Genomic DNA, 23891 nt, shown 5'->3' with positions numbered 1-23891 from the left:
GGTCAATAATGGAGGGGTCCCCTCAGATTATGTGTGGTCATATTCCTACAAAGTTGTGTGGTGATGGGTGAAACCCTTGAGATGTTATACACCTTTATGTGATGAGCCACGCCCTCCGCAATATTCATTGCTTTATAGAAGCTCAGTTTTAGTAAGTTTTCCAACTTTTGCCAAGAGGGAACTTTAGATATTGGTCCCTAGATTATGTTCACCGAGTTTCATGCAGATCGGTCAAACTTCCTAGGAAGAGATTGATTTGAAGTGTTCTTCAAAAAATTCAAAATGGCGGGAAATCTATATAACCGGAAGTTATGGGTTCTTGAGGCAGATTTGTTCCTCATGAGGAGAGGCATCTCTGTGCAAAGTTTCATGTCTCTACGACATACGGGGCATGAGATATGCCCATTCAAAGTTTGTAATTTCACTCGGTTGCTATAGCGCCCCCCTTTGGCCAACTGATGTAATATTGCTTCATTCACATCCTCCCATGACCCTCTACCACTGTGCCAAATTTCACATGGATTGACCAAGTCAGTGAGGAGAAAAACGTGGAACAGACACACACACAGAGTTTTCGTCATTATAGTAAGACGAACTTCAAATTTTTGTTTTTCATGCCTACAGTAAAATGTTGACCAGTAATTCATACATGAATCATTTAAATCTATAATGTTGATGGGCTAAATTCAGCTTTAAAGGCTGTGCTACCTTCATTATGAGGCTCAGATTTAATCGGACAGATTGTTTTCCCCTTTTTTTTTGGCCAAAAATGTCTCTTGAGACTGTAAAGGTTGCTGACCCCTGCACTCAACCACCACCATCTAAGGTCTGTCCTGCATTGTTACCCAATCTTGTGCTGATGTCTTGTAAAGGAACCCTGTCAAACTCTGTCTCAGCATATGTTACTCCACTTTAGTGTTCTCAGGTGGTTCATATTCCAGTGATGGGTAAGTAGAGGTCCAACACCAACTGTCATGAACACCAGTTTCCTCGACAGGTGTGGGGATTCCCTGTCGGTAAGTTTTGCAAATGTGAGGTCAGTTTCTCAAGATAACATCACGATGAGGCTCATAAGCTCCTGGAAACATTAACCTGTCAAAGATAGGATCAGTGTGTGTGTGTAGATCCAGCCTAATGGACAGAAACAACAACGGTATGCAAGCTAATAATTAAATTATGAGGCGCATGATAATAAAAATAGCAGTGTAGGAATTGTTAGAAATTTGGGTTGAGCTCAAACACCCACTCCGTATCTATCAGCCAGTGTTTTTGTGATATCAGAAGGGGGCTGAACCTCTCCAGTTTGAGTGCTCCTCTTTTTTTTTATTTACCGTGCTGTGTGTGCCTCTGCAGGTAAATGAGATGCAGCTTTAAAGCCAGATAGGGAAATCATCCTCACGATTCTGCCTCACCACAACTTGCGCCCTTGAGGACGTTGCAACTCCTGCCAACACCAAAACCCTCCGGACAGCGTCGGGAAGGTCAAAACTGCGGCTCAGCAGACTCCACACCAGACTCCAGCCCAGCCCGCGGTGCTCGCTCGCTTCCCTGCCGCAACTGCAGGGGTGGAACCCGGACTGACCCGAGCCGAGAGTTCCGTGGTGTTCCTGCCGCCGCCGCTGCTCCATGCGCCGGCTCAGTGTCTGCACGCAGCCCGCCTGCTGTGGAGGAATGGATTCCTGCCGCTGATCGACCCCATCCTGATAGGTAAAGATATCAGACTCTATCACTTAAAGGCACCATTTAGCCTAATATTTTATAAGATGATTAAACACAGAACACATCAATGTCAAATTATTCATCGCAGATTACACTACAGTAGGCTGTATAACCTGCAACAAGGTCACTATAAACTCACTTCAGTGCCTGTAGAAGTCTGTAGAGATATTTATAGAGATGCCATATGCTGCTATGCTGATATATAGGCTCCTTAATACACTATCCTATTTCAATTTGAGATGATAAAGATCCTAACATACATACATGCCTGTAAGTCTGTATGGACATTTTTGTAATCGTCATTAATATTCAAGCCAAATTTATTTTCTCCTGACACATAAAAGTTGATTTCAGTGTGCTTTAATAAATCCTCATTTGCCTAAAGGACACTGTGCACAGGTAGGTTCAAAGACACCAGTGGGCTGACACTGGACAAACCAGACTAAATTTGCCTTTGAGACCACAATGCAAAGCGGCATGTTGGTGGTACAGTGGTGTGTGTGTGTGTGTGTGTGTGTGTGTGTGGAAGAACTAATGCATGAGTGGAAAAGAATGCAAATAGTTGGACAGAACAACACAACAGCTCTTTTCTACTGAATATGTTTGGGATCAAAAAAAAACCAAGGCCTTAGATTAGGTTATGTAGGGCGGGTTTCTCTCACCTGTCTTACCTGTAAACTTAGTAGTTAATGAATTAACTATCAAAGGGCTGTGGGTGAGGTAAGAGCATGGTGACAGCTTCTTTGGGTAACTTGATCCACTTTTAATATCCAAAAAAAGGGATAAAAAATAAAATAGGACAACTGAACATTAACAGTGGCATCTCACATCTTATATACACAAGGTGTGCAATATTTAATAGTTCCAAATTCGATGTAAAGAGCAAAATAACATATGTTAACAATATACAAATGTGGTTGAAGACACTGGGACTTTATTATTGTCTCGTCTGAGGACATTGGGACTTAATAATTTTGACAATGTTGAGTTTTTTTTATACTTATCTGGTCCTGCTGATCCCAAATAGTTAGGGAGAAATTAAAAATGTATACCAAACAAAAGTTCAAATCTTAGGAGGATATAACAAAAATACCAAAGAAAATAAGAAATTATTAATTTAACATTTTTAATAGTTAAATAATAGTTAATTTAATTTAATTTAGGTAGGTATACCATGATATAAAAGTTGATGGTTTAATATGCCGGGTACATTTGCTTATCTACAATAATGATGCAGAATAACCGCAGCACCACTTGGCTTGGTCTTGACAAGGTGCTGGAAACATCAATAAATCCGAACTGGTAGAAAAAGATTTCTGCACACTTACATCCATGTAGTGTCTCACTGTAAAGTAAAAGTATAGATGTAAGAGTGCATAGATAAATCTTTTTCTACCACTGTGGACTTATCTATGATAATGAAGAGAAAAAATGCAGCTGGACTTTGAATCTCCTCTTTATTTCAGTTATTTTCTAAGGGGAGACTTTTTACACAAAGTTCCATTAACAAAATGGTCACAGTGTTCACTTATAGTAATTTGTCAAACCAAAAATAACTCTTTCATTTTTCATTCCTTTAAGGATCATTCTGACTGATAATAATATAAACTCTGTAATACTGTGATACTGTGAAACCGTGATATTTTCTGAGACGGTAATTGTACCGTGAAAATCTCATGCCATTGCAACTCTAGTGATGTTAACATGATGACGCTTTTTAGACACTGGGCTTTGATCTCCATACCTCACGACTATATGGCGTCTTTCTATGTCAAGATGAAGAGAAATTTGGGAGACAATGGATTTAGGTTACTTAACACAACTGATAACCAACAAAATCTTATCGTTGTCTGTCGCCAGTATTCTGCGTCAAACTGACATTGGCATTAGACGTTGTCCTGACATTGATTTGTGGTCACCCAACGTTGCAACCTAAATTCAACCAAATGGTAACTTTCAGTGTTGTCGGTGACCAGCTGGACATGTGATACACTAGCAAGATTTTGTAGAAGTCAAGTGTCTGGAATAGTTTCAGAATTTGCAAGGTGGCCCCCAAAAAGTCAAGTGCCAGATATACGAAAGTGAAGATAAGATAAGATAAGATAAGATAAGATAAGATAAGATAAGATACACCTTTATTGATCCCACAATTGAGAAATTCCAGTGTTACAGCAGTCAAGGGGAAAGAGTCAGATTAAAGATTTCAAAATTTAAAAACGTAAAACAAACTAGGCATGCAAACTGGCATATGTCACAAATAAACGAGCTTTGACGCACAAAAACTGGAATTTGGGACAGCCTTAATAATTATTAAAACTGCTCTGAAAAGTAGCCTGCACAAAGACACGTTGACAAACAAATGAGAACGCTTTGAGAAAAGTTTATTTGCACAATAAAGGTAAATACAGAGGAAACAAATATGCATATTCCAAAAATAGTAACATAATCCCCTCAAGTGGTTGTTTGATGACCCAAAAACGTGCATGAACCGATCAGTAACTGACAAATTCTTGACACCGTTTTTCTTGTCCAGTTTTTCCATTCATGACTACAGTTAGGAGCTTTTAAAGTCCAGGGGTTTATGAATTCATTTAATGCCTACATGTGTGTTGACTCTGCAGTAGGGATGAGCAAGATCACCATTATCTGTATTTGTGTCTCTTCAACCAGCTAAATGATCTGTAACCGTATCTGTACTCAGAATGGGCGGAGTGTAAGATGGAAGTGGGTTGGATTTAAATCAAAAGTGGGTGTGGCCTAAGTGAAAGTTGTTATTTTAAACTTGATATCGATATGGTTTGATCAGAAGTTGCTATATTTACTATTGCAAGTACAGACATTGACACATTTTACTCGTACGATATTTATTTATCTGTCTATCATCTGAGTATTCGGCTCAACTCTATGCAGCAGGGCTACCATGTAATGAGAAAAGCTGATCTGCAGGAGGAAAAATATTTAAAAGCGACACGGAATGCCTGAGACCCTCACTGCATTATATTCCATTATATTTTATATTCTAAAGTGTCACCTGCCTGAATTTTGCGTTTTCTTTACATAAACAAAGACATTTCCACTAGAAATTGGAACATAAAAGATCTATGCCCTTGGTGGCGTCCCACTACATCTATTGACTTAATTGCATATTTCTTTACGCTTTTGAAAAGACAAGAATTTCAGAGGAGCGGGCGACATTGTCGATGTTACGGCACAACCGCAGGGACATTCCAGAATTTGTTTTGAGCCTTGTTCTCCTTTGTACGGGCTGTTTGAGAAAGCTTTTTAATAAAGAATAGATGGTCAGCGCTGAATTGAAGAGGGAAATAGTAACAGGGTGGCACATTATTGGTCTTTTCAGAGCGGCTGTATGAAACTGAGTGAAGAGGCTTTCACACCTCACACAAAAGCAAGGCATTGTACGGATGAAGGTCGGTGTTCACAATGAGAAAGCAGATACACTCACAAACAGCTGCGTGACTGAAAGCAGAACGCTGGATGATTTTCTGACGTGTTTTGTGCCCCAAATTCCACGTTTGACCCCCAAATGTATCGTACAAGGAGCAGGGCGTTCCTTCCAGCAGACAGGAGGTGATGTTTTGTCTGAAGGATGCCAAATGTGACAGCCATGAATTGCACAGTGCAGCGAGGGGCCTCTCAGTGTGATGGCAATTAGATTTTGTGTAACCCAGATAGAGCTGAGATGATTAGTCAGAGTACCTGGGGATCTTTTAAAGGCGTTGAATTCATTAATGTAAAAATAAGGCCTGAAATGTTATTAAAATGTCTTAAATCAGTTTTTCAAAAATCTTAAGAACGCAAAGACATGGGAAGTAGGATTTTACTACATTTTTAAATCTCCAATTAATTAACTTCATCTATTCTTATAAGTAATTTAATGAATGCCTCTCGCATTAATGTCATCAGGACGCCACATTTTGTTTTCGGCCGGGATGCTCAGGGCAGAGGATCCACAGCTCGCTAGCAGGATGTCACTGTATCCTGGGCAACATGGGGAAGTTCAAATTCACAGACATTGACTTCTTGCTAAGATTTTGTAGCAAATCGCTTCAGGGCAATGCACACAATGTGCGGCGTATTTTATGAACAAAAAAAATTCTAAACTCAGCACGATGGGAATCGTCGGGTAGTGGAATACCTGTACAACCCACCAACAAATGTTCCTCTCTGCCCTTGTCTCCACCATGCCTCCACCCCTATTTCCGATTCCAGCACCAGGGTCAGCAGCAGCAGATCCCTGATTAACATTCGGGTGTACACCTACACATAAAGCAGAGGTACCAGGGTGTCATTTCTCCTAAAACCCAGAAATTAGTTACCACTCATGGTTCCCTCATCTCAAAGTCAGCAGATTTTTTGAATGGGTTTTTGGTTAGATATCTGAAATAAGGTCTGTTGTTAACATAGCTTAAGAGACTTTCACATTTTGCTCTACAAAAGACTGTGCCAGTCTTGTTATGGTGGTGACGTTAGGTAATGCAGCTGTAGTGTAGTTCATTTATGGCCTAACGTTAACGTTTTACATCTGGCGACTGGCATCAGTGTTTTTCTCAATGGAGTCTGGCTTTGAAGAGAGTGATTCATTGTCCTGTTGGAAGTCACTGTCCTATTCCTAATATAACGTATACTTAAACAGATATTGATTTTTTTGAGTAGATCTTTTTGTTAGCTGGCTGAAATACATTTTGTTGCTGACCTCCCCACAGCATTGCATTACTTAGCTTCCATGTCAGTGCTCCAGCCTGATGTCTGATTGAAGTTAGGCTCATATTAGCTTGTAGACACATGAAAATATTAACCTGGAAATGTTAATTTACAGCATTTTACATCGTCAGTAAACCTGTGAATCTATAATTTGCAAATCTGCTATGATATATAATTTAGTCACCAGTGTGAAAGCTAGCAAAGTGTTCAGGTATTCCTCCAAACATACCTCACATCTACCTGAGAATTATTTATACAAGTTTTATTATGTAGGTCATTCCAGTAAAGCCATAAGACTGAGTTTCTCTCAATCCACTCAGGAATTTTCTCCATCACTGCTTGTGTCTTCCTCAGCTTTTGTGTGTGTGTGTGTGTGTGTGTGTGTGTGTGTGTGTGTGTATGTGTGTGTCCGCTCGTGTTTGATTTTGTTAAAGAAATCTCTCCAACAGCTACGCTCCTGGCGGGGCTCCAAGCCACAAGTGTTTTGGTAGAGTGGCAAGATAAAGTAGTTTCCTGCTCTCATGGGACTCAGAGCCTTTAGATAGAAACAGAAGCATTCCCCTGTGTGTGTGTGTGTGTGTGTGTGTGTGTGTGTGTGTGTGTGTGTGTGTGTGTGTGTGGGCTTGGTTGCACCCTGTTTCGTCAAATCTAACTTTTTTTCATTCCGGTTGTTTCACGGTGCTCGAGATAGCGACTGTGTGTGTGTGTGTGTGTGTGTGTGTGTGAGGAACAGTCTTCTTTCATGTTTTTAGGATGACTCTTTGATGTTTTTGATTTTTTTTTTTTTTTAGTAAATATGAAATATTTGGGTTGAGGGCAGATTTTTTTCATCTCCAACCTGATCGAAGCTGACAGTTCAGAAGTCAGAAATGTGTTATCTGCCCTTTTTATGTCCCACAGTTACACAGTCTCTTCTCTTCTTATATTTCTCCTCTGATTTTTATTCACATAGACATTCGCAAACAGAAAAACATTGCAATGTGTGGAGGGACTTTTTTGTGTGAAGGGTTTGCTTATTTGGTAAAGCTATTGTTAGAACAATTTGCCCTTTTTACTTTTCCCGATCTGTTTTCATTTACTCATCTTAAAGGGACAGTTTACCCTGAAAACCCCCCCAAAATGATTTTCCCTCTTAACTGTAGTGCTATTTTATCAGTCTGAATAGTTTTGGTGTGGGTTGCAGAGCATTGGAGAATTTGGCGGTAAAAATGTCTGCCTTTACTCCAGTATAATGGAACTAGATGGCACTCAAAATATGTTTGGAAAAATTCAACATCAATATCTCTTTCCAGAAATCATGACCTGGTTACTCAAGATAATCCACAGACCTTGTTGTGAGCAGTTTCATGTAGGAACTATTTTCTTTCTACCAAACTACACCTGCCAACTGTATCACCGTGCAGAAGGAAGCGTGCATCTACTGATAGCTCACCTTGCACCACTGAGCTAGCTAACATTACAGTGTAGCCAAGAAAAAGGCCATTAAGGTTTATATCTCGCGCTGTCATGAGCGCAAGGTTAACACCATTAGCTCTGTCAGCACTGTTGCCACTGTAAGCATTGTTTGCACTGTTAATACCAGTAGCTGCTAGCTGCTCATCCAACTCCATGTTGTAACAGTTAATGTTAGCTATTAGCTGCGGGCTCAGCCACCACCATGTTGGCAACACTTATAACAACGCTGGCTGCTAGCTGCCGGCTCAGCCACCTTCATGTTGTTAGCACGGTTAGTAATGTTAGCTGCTAGCAGCTGGCTCAGCCACCTCCATGTTGTTAGCACAGTTAGTAATCTTATCCGATAGCTGCTGGCTGCTGGCTCAACCACCTCCATGTTGTTAGCACGGTTAGTAATGTTAGCTGCTAGCAGCTGGCTCAGCCACCTCCATGTTGTTAGCACAGTTAGTAATCTTATCCGATAGCTGCTGGCTGCTGGCTCAACCACCTCCATGTTGTTAGCACGGTTAGTAATGTTAGCTGATAGCTGCTGGCTCAGCCACCTCCATGTTGTTAGCACAGTTAGTAATCTTATCCGATAGCTGCTGGCTGCTGGCTCAACCACCTCCATGTTGTTAGTTCATTAGCTACTAGCTACCGACACAGCCACCTTCATGTTGTTAGCACTGGGAATAACGTTAGCTGGCTTTGGCTTTGCCACCTCCATGTTGTTAGCACTGCCAGTGACGTTAGCTGCTAGCAGCTGGCTCAGCCACCACCATGTTTTTTAGCACTGTTAACATTAGCTGCTAGCTGCCGGCTCAGCCACCTCCATGAACCGTGTGAAGACCACCTGAATCACACTCTGAATCATATATGTGCTAAGAGTGTCAAATAGAGCACCTTTTAGCATGTTAGCATTGTCGTTGTTAGCACAACATTAGCATTTAGTTAAAAGCACTGCTGTGTTTGGATAGAGAACCACAGAGCATACAGTATCATAATATCTGATTACAGTTTAGATCAATTAATTTAGTCCAAAAGAAGACATTTTAATATATTATGGGTACTTTTATCCCTGTCTAATTTTTGGAATCAAGAAGTCTGTGTTTAAACCATATATATTGTGCTATATGCTTAATTAAATTTTTGTGATGAGACAAGATGTTATAGAAGTAATGATGCATCCCAAAATTTAACTTCGAAGGCTGTTGGGAGAAGAAGCCATAAAATTACACACATTATTTGCCTGATAATGGCACATAAAGCCCTGGGCTTCCTGACGAACAGTAATTACTGCCGGACTAACAACCACCAAACAGAAGATAAGATCTGCTTGCCGAATAGGTTAATGAGTGATAATGTGAACATTCCCATCAGCTTTAAAAAGTTTCTCAGCGTCTTTCTCTCCCCTCTTCACCCGCCTTTGTTCCCTCCAACACAGAGGGGACTGAGAGCTTAGTTAGTTAATGTTAATCAGTAAATCCAGCCCCCTGGAGGCCAAATTGCATTCACTTTACAGCACAATAGACACATTGTCCCCAATACTTTTATCATTAGCAGAGCCATATTCTCCCATTAGCCACCAGTTTATTTCTTTGACCTCTGGACACACACTGGTATAATTACACCGCAGCCTCCCCCCAGTTTCTTTTCTCTCTGTCTCTTCCTCTCCATCTCCAGCTTTCCTTCAGTCTGCCTGCTGTTTGCCGTTTCAACACTCATTTTGTCTGAGGATTACAGGCCTGAAATTAATTTGTCAAGGACACGATTAATGTTGAGAAATGGAATATCGGAGCTCTTCATCTCGAGCGAAGGGTGATTAGTAGAATTCAGATTGATTAAAAAATGAACTGTGAATACATTCATGTCTGACAGCAGGCCTACAGACCTGTCCGAGATCTGATGTATATTGTTGTTGTTGAGTGTTTTCTCTCCGTGTCTCCAGTGTGATGTATCTCGCCTCCCCCTGGCGGGCTGCGAGGGCATGAGACTGCGAGGCGGACGGGATTTCAACTCTCCTGACTCCTACCTGGAACTGGCCCCTCCTCCTCCTCGTCCTGTCTCCTGGTTACCTGGTGTCCTCAGCAAGGGTGTGCGTCTTCGTCTGCGCTTGGATCGCCGTGACAACCGGGGGCGGGGCTGCTGGCAGCTGGTGGACTTGGAGGCGGAGTCAGAGCCAGTCGGGCGGAGACTGAGGAGCCGGGCCTCCAACACTTGCACTCAAAGTAAGAGCTGATTCTTAAAAAGTGCTTCAGAGCACTTTATTTTGAAGGGGTGATTTTTCCCAATTGTTTGTATTTGCTGAAATGTAAATGGTTTTATGGATTACAGTTTAACATCAGTGATGAAAGACGTACTTAGATCCTTTACTTAAAGATGAAGTTCCGTATTTTTCAACCTATTCTCCCATGTTTTTAAAGTGACTGATGAGTACAACCATTTTTGAAATTGGGACATAGGCTGCAGAGTAACCTCTCAGGGCATGTTCTCACCGTCAGTGTGCGTTCACTAAAAGTGCTTGTTTTTGTCATTGACAGGCTCAGATTGTTATTGTAAGTGTTTGGCAACATTAAAGAAAGGATCCCTACGGAGATAGATAATTTTTATTTAACCATAAACATGATGATGATTAAAATTACTGCTTATTTAAATGGAGTCTGATGGGTTTCACGATTGTGATTTCAGGGATTTTACTCCTAAACAAAGGGTCTATCTCTGTAGGGATCCTTTTCATAATCCTGTCAGACACTAAGTATCACAATATGAGCCTGTCAGTGACAAAAACAAGCACTTTTAGTGGACGTACACATGTCCCAAATGGTTACATTGCAGTCTGTTTCACCATTGCCGTCTGCAGCATTCTTGCTTAATACTAGATGGATTTTAAAAAAATGTTGTCTCATTAGTCACTTCTACACGTAAACATGGGAAAATGGGTTCCAGGTTGAAAAATACGAAACATGTCGAAAAGCAGAAATACCACAATGTAAAAAATGTATTTAATGACAGATGCAGTTAGGCTAAAGAGAGAAAAAGATCTTTGTGGATATTTGGCTTCTGGTGAAAACCCTCTGAACGTCTGGATCTTAAGTTATCAGAGAAAAAATGTGAGCAGACATAAGCATGTGTAGAACTAGCCGCCTGCAGCGACGTACCAAACTGGAAATACATGGATTTGTAATGTGTTATTTGGTGTTTTTGTCATTTTTAATGACTGGGTCTGTTCATTTTGGAAAGGAAGAGACCTCTGTGGATAATTTAGCTCACGGTACAAACCTCCTGAATGTCTGGGTCAGAAAAAGGTGAGCACACCTATGAGAGAAAAGGAAGAGGCACGCAATAGCATGTTATGGACAAACGGTTTTAATCCTCTGGTCTATTTGTTTCGGAGAGGAAGAGACCTCTGCAGATAATTCGGCTCCCAATAAAAACTTTCTGAACAATAAACACTAAAGAAATTCTAACTGGAAGTTTTAGGTGGTTACAATCTGCAATTCACCGCTAGACGCCACAAAATCCCTCTAAATTGTGCACTTCACCTCTAAGGGGAAACAGCAACTCAAGAAGCCATTCTTGAGTTGCAAGTGTGTGTGGTCTATTTAGACACGTATGCATATGTGTGTGTGGTGTGTGTCAGAAAGAGAAGAGGCCATTTAAATATTCCTGCATGTGATTTATCATATTCTCTCATTTCCCCTCCTCTCTGACCCACAGCTGATGGAATACTCTCCACCTCCCCCCTTTTCTTCTGGAGTGTGTTGTGTTATGAGGGAACTCAGTGGAGATAAGGAGCGGCAGTGTGTGTGTGTGTGTGTGTGTGTGTGTGTGTGTGTGTGTGTGTGTGTGTGTGCATACATGTGTGTGTGAGCGCGCCTTATTTAATACACACATTGTTGTTTATGCGTTTATTTATTCCCACCTTATCACATGACTCTGGCGCAGGATCCGATTTCACTGTCTGTTACCATGGCGACGCCCTGCCTGAGCTGTAAATAAATTCAGGGGGTTTGTTACATTGATTAGAGAACACACACGCACACACACACACACACACACACACACACACACACACAGAGATCTATTCTAAGTGAGGAGTGTATAGTTTCTAGTTAAAATGCAGTTATTCTTTGCAGCGTGTCGGTGTGTGCGACTGTTTGTTTGTGTGTGTGTAGGTGTGCAGTTTAGCATAATTCACTAGCATAATTCACTTCACTGCAGTTTCCCCTTTGCATAAGTGAAAACAGATACAAATCTCCATCCCCTGAAGCTGCTGATTAAGTTATGCTAATCATGGCTGATCATTGCTGCATTACTGTGGCCATAACAGTGGCTCCAACAGCTTCCAAATGCCCTCCTCTGCCATTCAGCTCCCAAAAAAGGAGACAATATCCCGTCGTCGGAAAATGAAATTGGGCGTAGGGGTTCACTGATCTCCTAATTGCTTAATTAGCCATAAACAAATGAGGCTGCGGTCCCAGATGTATTGTGCAAGGGTGCAGCGGTGCCTGCGAAAAGGAGGCAGAGGAGTTGCCTCACATTGTCAGCCAGTGTTAATGGACTCCCCTCCTCCTCCTTGTATCCAATTCTTTTTAAGTAAAAGATGATTATCTGCTCCCTCTCAGTCTGTCTGTGTCTGTAACGTGATGCGCCGTAATGGGACAGGACTGATTGAGGAGGGACATCAGGATTAATCTCACTGTGTAATTACTTTTATGATTTACGGTTCCCTTTCCGTCACAGGGGCCTCCTGCCATCGCCATCACACGGCATTACAGCCCTATTGTCCTGACCTTGCTGTTTATTTTCCTCCATTTCTTTATTATCATGTATACGCTTCGAGTAATGAAACGCCGCAATTTGTCTGGCCTGTCACATTCGGCGCTGAAACAGCTTGTGAGCGACCGCTTTACAGCCGACTCCTGACAAATCTCTTTACACGCTGGCAGCGGCTCTGCGTGCGAGCGAGGGCGCGCCAGCGTTTGATCCTCCCCTGCGAAAGGTTAACCTGATTTTGATTGAGTGTTAAAACCCACCAGCGTGGCTTCTTTGACCGCAAACAGGAATCGGCATAGCAACCCAAGCGTAACTAATCGATATATGTTGGTGAAGGGGAGGTTAAAAAAAAAAACCTGAGGTGTGCTCCACAGTTGTGGCCCTCTGGAGCCTGCACCTCAGCAGGTAGAACGCCTCGCCTTTGGCTGTGGCTGGTCTTTTTTCTTCTTCTCCATGTGTAGATTTTATATAATAGATAAAAACAAACACACGTAAGCTGACACAAAGGCAGAGGAAACCTATAAATAAAAGGCAGGCGGTGAGCTCTGACAGCAATATGATCTTTCATCACAAACAAAAGCGGCGGAGAATCCTGAAGGGCTTCTTGCTGGAGCCCTTTTGATGTTTACAGAGAAACCCAGACTCTGTATGAAAACTTCAACCCTTTAAGAGTGATTAAAAAGATCTCACAATTTGGCAGGAATCTTCACACATGTGCAGAAATTTCTCCAGATATTATTTGAGGACAGATTACAGTGGTGTAACCCTGAAACGCTCGCAGCACAACACACCACACAGCGTGAATCCCTTGTCGCCCTGTAAAGACAGAAAAGAAAAAACCCTGAGCTGCGGCAACTGTAATTACATTACAGTCTCCCCCCCCTTCCTCTCACACACACACACACACACACACACCACACACACACACACACACCACACACACACACACACACACACACATACAGACATCGTTTTGAGCTCAGCACGTCTGCCGGCTGCCGCGGGATGTTAGAGGCGTGTTGCTATGACGACCGAAAGGGGACACAGAGGAAGGGGGTTAGGCTAGAAGGGAAGGGAAGAGAAGGGGGGTTGTTTCGGAGGAAGGTGGGTTGGAGATTGAGGAAGAGAGACACGCAGAGTTGCCGGCGTCTTGACAGTGTGTAGCAGCAGAGAACAGTAGAGGCAGGCTGTCGGAGATCCATCAGGGAGATTATTCAGAAAACCTGCTGCTGGAGCGAAGCATCACACAGACAGTGATTACCAGACGGCTGTGTGCATGGTAGGAAATAATCATCTTTCTGGGCTAATTTTGAAGCTGCTTTTTTGTACAAGACTTGGTCTGAGAGGCTTCATGCATTTTCACGTGCTCTGTCTGCCTCTGTTCCTGTTTCTCCTCTTTCTGCTATGACACTTTATCATCACAGGAGGATGATTTTATCCTCTATTTTAGTCTCTCTGCTCTAAAGTGAAGCCAGTTTTGCTTTTTATTCAGGCATCAGATATAAAAGAACAGCAGATATATGACAGCTGGTTTGTAAAACAGACAGAGTCAGCACAGAGTGACTTAGCGTCAGATTCAAAGGCCATTTCAGGTAAGCGTCTGTGTTGCATGAATGAAATTACGCAGAGAGCGTTGCAGAGAGACGGCCCTGTGGATGAATGGTAGCAACACAAACACTTGAAAGCACTGCTGAATGTGCACTTGATCGATTGTTTGATCATGTGGGTGTTGTAGGTATATGTGCTTTGCTTTCACTTCCTCTGTGTGTGTGTGTGTGTGTGTGTGTGTGTGTGTGTGTGTGTGTGTGTGTGTGCAGTAATGATATTTATTGCAATCTTTGCAGTTGGAGAGGGGGAGGGGTGTGACAGAGTACAATGCTTCTTCTGGCTTTGTTTTCTACTGTTTCCTATAGTTTCTGTTTGTGTGTGTGTGTGTGTGTGTGTGTGGAGGGGAGGAGGTGGGGGTTGTCTCACATGTACATCTAAGTTTCCGCTCCAGTTTGGAGCCGAGGCAGTGGTGCGTGCAGTTTAAAGCTGCCACTTCCTGTTACTTTGAGATTGCATTTTAATAATCTCTCCCTGTCGTCTCCCTCAGGTCTGATGAGTTCCCTGTCTGCCGGCTCAGAGATGCAGACTCCAGCTCTCGGCCCCCAGTTCATCGCCGGGCCTCAGGGTAAGGTGCCGGGCAGGAAGAGAGGACGACCTCCCATCCGTAAGCTGGAGTTCCAGAGTCACTACGTTGAGCCTCTGTCACCTCTCAAGGTGCCGAAGAAGAGAGGCAGGAAGCCGGGGTTTAAGGTCAGTCTTCACATTAAGATTCCTTATTGTGTGTTGGAAGCGTTTCTTTCCATATAAAACATTTGCAAACACAGTTTATGAGCATATTAACACCTGGATTGTTCGTATCTATATTTACATAGCTGTCAGTCCTCTTCATCTGTGCCTTTAACTCATGCTTTGCTTGGTTTGTCAGCTCATTAGCACCAGCACCTAGGAATGTGAATGTCACATACATATGCATTCTCATGTAGATACGTAGAGCACGAGATCCGCTCATTAAAACATTACTCTGTAGTGCCTTTAATTATCACTGCTTCACTAGCTACCTGTATTTATTTTAGCATCAGTATCACTTTGTCGTTAGTGACGGTGTTGTTATTGGCTGTATGAGCAGTATTTTTATGCCTTCGTGCTGGCAACAGCCGTAGCCAGAGGTATTATATTTTTGGGTTGTCTGTCCATCTGTTCGCCTCAAGAACGCTTTGAGGGAATTTCTTCAAAGTTGGCACAAATAAGCAACTAAGTGATAAGTACACACGGAGCCCACACTGTAACTGCACTCCCTGAAGAAATATTATCATATTTTTGGAGAAATGAAAGAGTGATTCCAGAGAGAAGCAGACAGAGGGGTCTACAGTCTGTGTTTGAAGGATATATCCAGGATGTCAAACTGACTCAGCAGCAACAACAGGTTAAAAAGACAAAGATAGTTAGAAGCTAAAGCCGAACTATAGGCTACAGATCACAGTGTAAAAGTGAACCACCACATCACTGCTGATCGCCACACAAGACAATGAATATAAAGGGAAACTTTGCTGATATTGAACCAGCTGTGTGGCATCACAGTGTGCGCAGATGAACTGGGTTTGGCTTCACCCCTGTGCTGCTACCAGCACCTTGACCTCCACTGCTGTACGGGAGGTCAAACAATGTTCATCTGCTCACACTGCGATGACACAGAGCTGGTTGAATATCAGCAGTTTCCCTGCTTCTCTTCACTGGCTCCTGTACAGCAGGGTCGGTCTTTGTTTCACTGTTATAATCATTAAAAAGCAAAAGCAGCATGTGTGTACATTCAGTAGGCTATATCTTCTGTAGCTAGCTAGCTAACCCTACACTTTTCAGGGTTTGATTTTGGTTTTGGAACAGGGAAGAAATGTATATCTTTTTCCACAAAACCAGCTTGAAAATGAAGAAAACCTGAAATGAGTGCATTAGAGTCAATGGAGCACAGCTGTGTTGTTGTCGGACGCTGGTCTGAGCCGGCACGATGCTACGGTACGATTGGCCGGTCTGTATCCAGCGGTGGGACTTAGTGGACTTAGTGAAGGGTCTATTCCCATCAGCTCCTCCTGGACAACTGGGTCATAGAAGGTGTAGATTGAAAATAGTCACCCCCACTGTTAAAATGGTGATTACAGCCCTGTTCAGACAGGCACACCAGCTCTCTTTTTTTACTAAGCTCTATAACACTACTCAACACATAAGCAGGTTAATCCTTACTCATGCATTTGGCATGATAGTAGACACGGTTGCACTTTGTTTTATGGATCATGTGTTATGGTTTTTATGACTTCCTTTTCATTTCTACAATGCCTGTGTAGTTATGTTTATCTCAAGGCACGTGCAACACTTCATATATCCTCTGTGTTTATTTCCATTGTGTTTGTCCCACTGTGCTGTTATGTTGATTGCAGCTTGGTGTAGCACTATTACCTGAGCCAAATGCCCCTGTGGGGACAATAAAGAATATCTTATCTTATCATTGTAATGGTTACGGCATTGCTGTTATTATTTGTATGGTGCTGATGTTTTTAGTGGTAGTGTTGTCAGTAATGGAAGAGGTTTTAGTGCCAGTGCCTTCTCCCTCCCCTGACCTCATCTAGTGCCACCAGTGGGTCACAATGTACACCCCTCTAAGACTTATAAAACTGACTACCAAATACCACTTCACACTGTGGCGCCACCCATTGGCCAACCTTTACATTTTTTTGCCCCACTAGTGGTGAGGAAATAAGAATTTTGATCGACCCAACAATTTTGTTTTCTGATGTTTAATATGTATGACATATGGATCCCTCATTGATTTTTGTGTGTGTGTGTGTGCGCGTGTGTGTGTGTGTGTAGCTGAAGCCCAGGATGGTGATGTCCCCACTCGCTAACTCTCCTCCCAGCAGCACACCAGAACCTGAGCTGGGCTCCATCCCACAGGATGCTGCGATTGTCCCACACTCTGCCACACCACAGGTCCTAACAGGTAACAAAAATACCACTCACACACAGCCAAGTTATTACTTTTACTGAAAGACGTGTATTTCTTCCACCAATGCATTAGCTTAAAATCACGTGTGGACAGCCCCTAATTAAAGCTGATTTATCTGAAGAGCCGATCTCCAGAGCTGTGACTCGCCAGGCAGTATCTTCATGGCCACTGTCTTTATAATGACGGGATTATGGGTTGTTTAGCTTGGGATATTTCTCGGCCTCAAAACAAGTCTCTCCTCATCCATTCTTCGCCACACATGAGACACAGCAACAGCTACGGAGTTCTCTTTATGCATCAATGGTGAGGAGAGGAGTCGAGCTGCTACAGGAGCAGAGAAGAAGAGCTGCTACGGGAGCTGGTATACAAGCAGAGATCGAGTGGGGGAAAAAAATTCACGTAATTCCAGGGACAGCGGGGCTAGAAATAGGACAGTTATGTGAAGTGTCGTAGGGCGGCGCATCCAGGAGTGTTGACATGTGTCTAGTCACCGTCAGTGTGGGGTTGTACATTGAAAATAGTAAGGCCGTATTTTTTGACACTGCATTCGCCGTCGTTGTGTTTTGGCCTTAAGGGTGCATTTGAGTTTTGGTTCGGTTCCTGTTCATACGGTTCATACGAAAGTTCTACCGACTGACAGGTAAGTCGTTGACTGGACGGTGCTGGTGTCTGTCATTCTGCATCACATCACACTCTGCGCACCTGAGTGTGATTGCTGTGTTCACACCTGCCCAAATGAACCACACTTAGGGGGGAAAGGAACTTGAGTTCGATTGAACCGAACCAAACGGAAGGCGTGAAAACACCTTTCAAGAGATGCAGGCTGCAGTCTGACATGGAAGTTAAGCAATGCACTGCTGTGGATGCATCGGCAACAAAATGTATTTCAGCCACTGAGAAAGAGGTCCCACCCTCAAAAAAACTCAATATCAGTTTACATGTATGCTACGTCGATGGTATTATACACAGCTTATTAATTCCAAAAATTGTTGTCTCCATTAGTCAATGAAACACAAAAACATGGAAAATAGGGTCCTGGTTAAAAATGCCACAGCTGCCCTCCAGACTTTACAACCGTTTCTTTCCATTAAACACACTCGTAAATGATGCAGATTCTATACAGAGTGAAATCCTCATCAGGACATCAGGTCACAAGTCTAATATTTTTTCATGCCTCGACACCTGAGCCGTTCTCTATAAGGAGGAGGTTTCTAATATTTTTACACTTATTATAAACTCACAGCTTGACTTGACGGTGTGACTCAATGGTACGAAACGCACCCTCCCTTCCTCTCTTTTATGTCTGTATCTCGTCTTTTTCATGCGCCTGCTCTGACTGTGACTTAAATACACACGTCAGTGTGGTGTCTTTCTTCTTTGTTCTCTAAAACACACAGATGACTTGTTCTCTGTGTCGAGATGCCACATGCTTTTTAAATGAACATTACACTCTACCAGTGTCTACTGGTTTACCGTGCATGGTTACATACTTTAAAAAGAGGAAAACACGCCTTCAAACATCACCCGAACATATGTTATTTCTTATTCCCTTTCAGTCTTGTCTCCTGCTCTGCTTCTGGAGGAAATCAGACGTTTTTAATTCTTTCACAAAAGAAAATAGGTTTCACAAAGCCATCCTTTTCTGTCACGCTTTCATTTTTCCCCTCCTTTTTCCCCCTCTCGGTCTGTCCTGCTCTGAATAAGCAAATATTTAAAGACTGCCTTTAGTGTATTTGAGGTGGGAATGGGAGTCTCGTGTGTCAAGGACTGGCGCTTTGCTCTTTGTTCTTGCAAATCGTAGAAAGTATTTGATGTCAGACTGTAGGCATACAGAAGCAAAGCACACACACAAGCATATACAGTGTGTGTACAGTACACACACACTACAAACTAGCGTGCTCCCTGTGGTGCCACCCAAACAGATATGTAAATCATTTCTCTGGTGAAGAAGAGACGCAGTTCAAAAATAGTCGCTGTATTTTAGGGATGTTTTTTGGGATACTGTCTCAGCTGTGCACAAATACTGATCTTTTTTTCAGTGTATCATTTTCTTTACATGAAAATATGTATTGTTTTGTCATCTTTTTTCCTATTTTTATGGTTTATTGAGGAATATTTAAGATGTTAGGTTGTAAAGATTTAAGAACATTGACATTAAACTACATACGTATTAAAATATGAAGCTTTTCCTGAGGGATATGAGGGCAGCTCTGCACTGTGTGTCAGTACACAAGCCTCCAAACTCACATGCGCAGATCTTATCATGTAATTGATTTCCCAGAATACAATCAAAAATACATTTGACCTTTTGTGTGAGCACAAAGTGGAGGCAATTCAGAATCGTCTCAGTGGAGTGTTTCCGTCATATGAAGCTGTCATCAGGCAAATCCATAAGCGCTAAGCCCCGGCATAACCAGCAGGCATCTACATTATTGACGAGCTGGAAACCGGTTGGCACAAAGGGAGCGGATTCAGAGGAATTACCAGGTGCCTTTCAGCTGTTTTAAATCCGTGGCTGAGGGGGCTTCAACACGGCTCACCTGTGTGTTCATTTTACTCACTGTTTGAGGACGTGACAAATGTAACTGCTGTTGAATGTAGTACATACGTGTAAGTCTGGAGATGTTATACTGGTCTAAGTGAAAACCTGTGCTCACTGGCAGACCGACGCCACACTGTAAATTTCCCAGATGAGCTTGGCTTTAAAAGGACACGTCAGTGATCCGTTAATTTTAGCTTTGCAATCTAATGTCCTGTAGGCTACTTCATTTTATGACCAAATACCAAATTTCCATTAACGATGGCTGCCTTTAGCAAATGTTAGCATGCTAATATGTTCTAACATGATGATGAACATGGAAAACATTATAGCTGCTCAACATCAGCATGTAAGCAATGTCATTGTGACCATGTTAGCATGTTGACAGTAGCATAGCACTGCTGTGTCTGAGTACAGCCTCACAAAGCTGCTAGCATGACTGTAGAGTCTTAGTCTTGTATCTTAAAAGGACAGTTCACCCCAGAAATTGAAAATACATATTTCTCCTCTTACCTGTGGTGCTATTTATCAGTCTAGAGTGTTTTGGTGTGAGTTGCAGAGTGTTGGAGATATCAGCTGTAGAGGTGTCTGCCTTCTCTCTGATATAATGGAACTAGATGGCACCCAGCTTGTGGTGCTCAAAGCACCAAAACAATACTTAAAAATAACACTCAACAACAATGTCTCTTTCCAGAAATCACGACCTGGTTACTAAAGATAATCCACAGACCTTGTTGTGAGCAGTTTCATGTGGGAACTATTTTCTTTCTACCAAACTACACCCACCAGTGGTATCGCAGCACAGAGGGAAGTGCATCTACTGCTAGCTCACCTAGCACCACTGAGCTAGCTAACATTACAGCTCAGCCAAAGAGGACGACATTAATGTTTATGAGTGACATTTTGCAGGTGAAAGCCAGGGTGGCCACTGACAATGTAGAGCTGTTCAAAAATCCATCCATGACAAAAAGGTCTGTGAATTATCTTGAGTAACCAGGTCATGATTTCTAGAAAGAGACATTGATGTTCAGTTTTATAAATGTATTTTTTTTGGCACTTTGAGCACCACAAGCTGAGTGCCATCTAGTTCCATTATACTGGAGAGAACGCTCTGCAAACTCACCAAAACAATCTAGACTGATAAATAGCACTACAGGTAAAAGGGAAAATATGTATTTTTGATTTTGGGGTGAACTGTCCCTTTAATGACACCACTTCCTGTTATCCCTCTCCAGCTGAGACATCGATGCCTGATGACTTCTTATGTGACCCACCAGTGGACTCCAAACGCTACGCTGTAGATCCCAGCGACTCCGCCTTCAACGTCATGACATCACAGTACCCACCAAAGCAGTCCTACAGTTACCGTGGCAGCAGCTGCTCTACCCCAATGGGCCTGTGCAGACAAGCGTCCAGCCCGGGAAGCTTCCAGGAAGCAAACAGGAATGGTGAGGCTGCACTTTACAGTACTGCTTTATTAGTTTCTTTTATTCATACAATACTATGACATTTTGATGATATTTCAATTGACATACTATACTATGACATTTTTGTGACATTTTTATTGACATACTATACTATGACATTTTGGTGATGTTTTTATTGACATACTAAACTATGACATTTTTATGACATTTTGATTGACATACTATACTATGAAGTTTTTGTGATTTTTTTCGACATGCTAAACTATGACATTTTTATGACATTTTGATCGACATACTATACTATGACATTTTGGTGACATTTTTGTCGACATACTATACTATGACGTTTTTGTGATTTTTTTTTTGACATACCATACTATGACATTTTGGTGACATTTTTGTTGACATACTATACTATGACGTATTTGTGTGGGTTTTTTTTTTGACATTCTATACTATGACATTTTGGTGATATTTTTATCAACATACTATACTATGACATTTTGATTAGATTTCAATTGACATACTATACTGTGACATTTTTTGAGATATTTTGTTGACATACTAAACTATGACATTTTTATGACATTTTGATCGATATACTATACTATGATGTTTTTGTGATTTTTTTGACATACTATACTATGACATTTTGGTGATATTTTTATCAACATACTATACTATGACATTTTGGTGATATTTTTATCAACATACTATACTATGACATTTTTGTGATGTTTTTATCAACATACTTTACTGTGACATTTTTATGACATTTCGATCGCCATACTATACTATGACATTTTGGTGACATTTTTGTTGACATACTATACTATGAAGTTTTTGTGATTTTTTTTCGACATACTATACTATGACATTTTTGTGATATTTTTATCGACATAGTATACTAAGACATTTTGATGATATTTCAATTGACCTACTATACTATGACGTTTTAGTGATATAACCCTAAACTATTCCTTTAAGTTCAAAATTGATGCTGTGGAAGTAAAATCTTGTGGCATTATAAGACTTCAAATGTCTTGTTGTTTTGTTTGCTTGCGTAATTGGATTCCCATTATGTTAAGCATCTTTCCTCCACCTGTTCCCCTGTGTTCCCTACAGTAGCTTACAGTTCGATGCCAGACTCTGGAGAGTGCAAGCGTCCTGCTGGTAAGGACCCGTCCAGGTGGGGAGTGGAGGAGGTCATCTGGTTCATCAAAGATGCTGACCCCCAAGCCCTGGGACCCCACGTTGATGCATTCAGGAAGCATGTGAGTCCAGAGTCATACTGTCATACCAAATGTATTGGAACACAGCTTTATATCCCAGCATGCTCTGGGTTCTTAGGCAGGGAACTTCAACAACTGCTCTATTTAAATCAGCAGATGTCACATGTTTTTTTATTGGTTTCAGGAGATAGACGGAGATGCCCTGCTCCTGCTGAAAAGCGAGATGATGATGAAGTATCTGGGACTGAAGCTGGGACCTGCTCTTAAACTCTGTTACCACATCGACAGGCTCAAACAGAATCGGTTGTGATTTCCTGCGGAGGAGCCGAACCCCTGATCACCTCTCTCCAAAACTGTATCTCAAACAACCATCAGCAGCCAATCACGGACGCCTTCAGACCCAGACTTTCTCGACAAACTGTTGACTGTACATATTAAGACTATTTACAGCTGAAGCAATGATTTCATTTCCATCACTGTTCACCAGGTATCTGAATGGCTTTAGATTGTGAATAGTTTGGCACCATGAAGATGGCCACTGCTGTATATTGAAATGTGACCTGTCCACTCTACAGGCTGCACAAAGCTTTACTGCAACTGACTCTCAACAGCATGAATTTGTGCAGATCATGGAAATCATTCACCGTTAGTGACAGGGAGCTTAACAAACTTGTATGGTGCTTTACCTCAATATCATATTTAAACTTAAAGAAGTCTTTGGGTTGAGGTACAATGCTGCTGCAGTTTAAAAACAATACTTTTGTTAGTTAGTTGTTGTAAACCGATAATGATGTTTTTGACCCAAGTATCACTCTGACACACAAACTGTAACTGATCTCTCAAACTCTTCAGCACGCAGTCAAGACTTTTGATGTTATCAAGATACTAAAACATGTTAATCTGCATTATATATAAGTGATGTATCTCATGCTGAGGAGAAGTGAAACAAAAGGGTTTTCTAACATGAAGATTTTTACCACAAACCACAGCACAAGAGTGAAGCGATAAGGCGTTAGAGGTGCGCATAATCACACTCATAGTGACAGGAAGGAAAGGAGACGAAGACAGACGCCGTTATTCTCATGAATTTTACACGTTCTTCTGAAGTGCTGTGAGAGAAAGCAACTTTTAGCAAACTCAAATGGTGCAACTTGGTGCTCACTGAAACCGTTACTGCCACTACAATCACAACACTTAACAATTTATTCACTTTCATCCTGCATTCCACAATCCACTATCTCTGTGTGACTTCCAGATAGAGGTTACATTCTCCTCATGCAATACCTCTTCAGTCATGTTGAACATAAATGCCTCTGAGTCATTTCAAAGCAGTATCTCCGAACTGTAAAAAGTGACAAACTATTTAGTGAAATGTCTTTAGCATTAATAATAACTTTTTTTGCTGCCACCAAATAGTTTTTGTTTTTCATTTGAAATTGTAAAACAAAAAACCAACTTGTATACACATTAATGAGCAGTCACATGCAGTATATGACAAA

At 41.8% G+C, this 23891-nt stretch overlaps 1 protein-coding gene across 3 annotated transcripts; it reads left to right on the top strand.

Annotated features, from left to right (window-relative positions):
- The first annotated feature begins 1164 nt into the window (after nucleotides 1–1164).
- Nucleotides 1165–23791, top strand: scml4 (Scm polycomb group protein like 4). Of its 3 annotated transcripts, none has more exons than XM_049590366.1 (7): nucleotides 1165–1707; nucleotides 9824–10103; nucleotides 14747–14949; nucleotides 17059–17188; nucleotides 21011–21181; nucleotides 22286–22434; nucleotides 22577–23791. In XM_049590366.1, the coding sequence occupies exons 2-7, from the start codon at nucleotides 9863–9865 to the stop codon at nucleotides 22700–22702; spliced, it is 1020 nt and encodes a 339-aa protein (XP_049446323.1). In that variant the 5' UTR covers nucleotides 1165–1707; nucleotides 9824–9862; the 3' UTR covers nucleotides 22703–23791. The 3 variants fall into 3 exon arrangements, with proteins under 3 accessions (XP_049446323.1, XP_049446321.1, XP_049446322.1); XM_049590364.1 differs by having other exon boundaries at nucleotides 1171–1707; nucleotides 20969–21181; XM_049590365.1 differs by lacking the exon at nucleotides 1165–1707 and adding an exon at nucleotides 8127–8167 and having other exon boundaries at nucleotides 20969–21181.
- The last annotated feature ends 100 nt before the right edge of the window (nucleotides 23792–23891 follow it).

The sequence above is a fragment of the Epinephelus fuscoguttatus genome, linkage group LG11 (assembly GCF_011397635.1).
Source record: "Epinephelus fuscoguttatus linkage group LG11, E.fuscoguttatus.final_Chr_v1".
Lineage (NCBI taxonomy): Eukaryota > Metazoa > Chordata > Actinopteri > Perciformes > Serranidae > Epinephelus > Epinephelus fuscoguttatus.
This window is presented reverse-complemented; position numbering and strand designations above follow the sequence as displayed.

Bases quoted from the DNA above. Each gene is read 5' to 3' on its own strand.
- scml4 (XM_049590364.1), top strand. From the start codon at position 9,863: ATGAGACTGCGAGGCGGACGGGATTTCAACTCTCCTGACTCCTACCTG. The intron at 17,189-20,968 runs GTAACAAAAATA...ATCCCTCTCCAG, and splicing joins CACACCACAGGTCCTAACAG to CTGAGACATCGATGCCTGAT. The intron at 21,182-22,285 runs GTGAGGCTGCAC...TGTTCCCTACAG, and splicing joins CCAGGAAGCAAACAGGAATG to TAGCTTACAGTTCGATGCCA.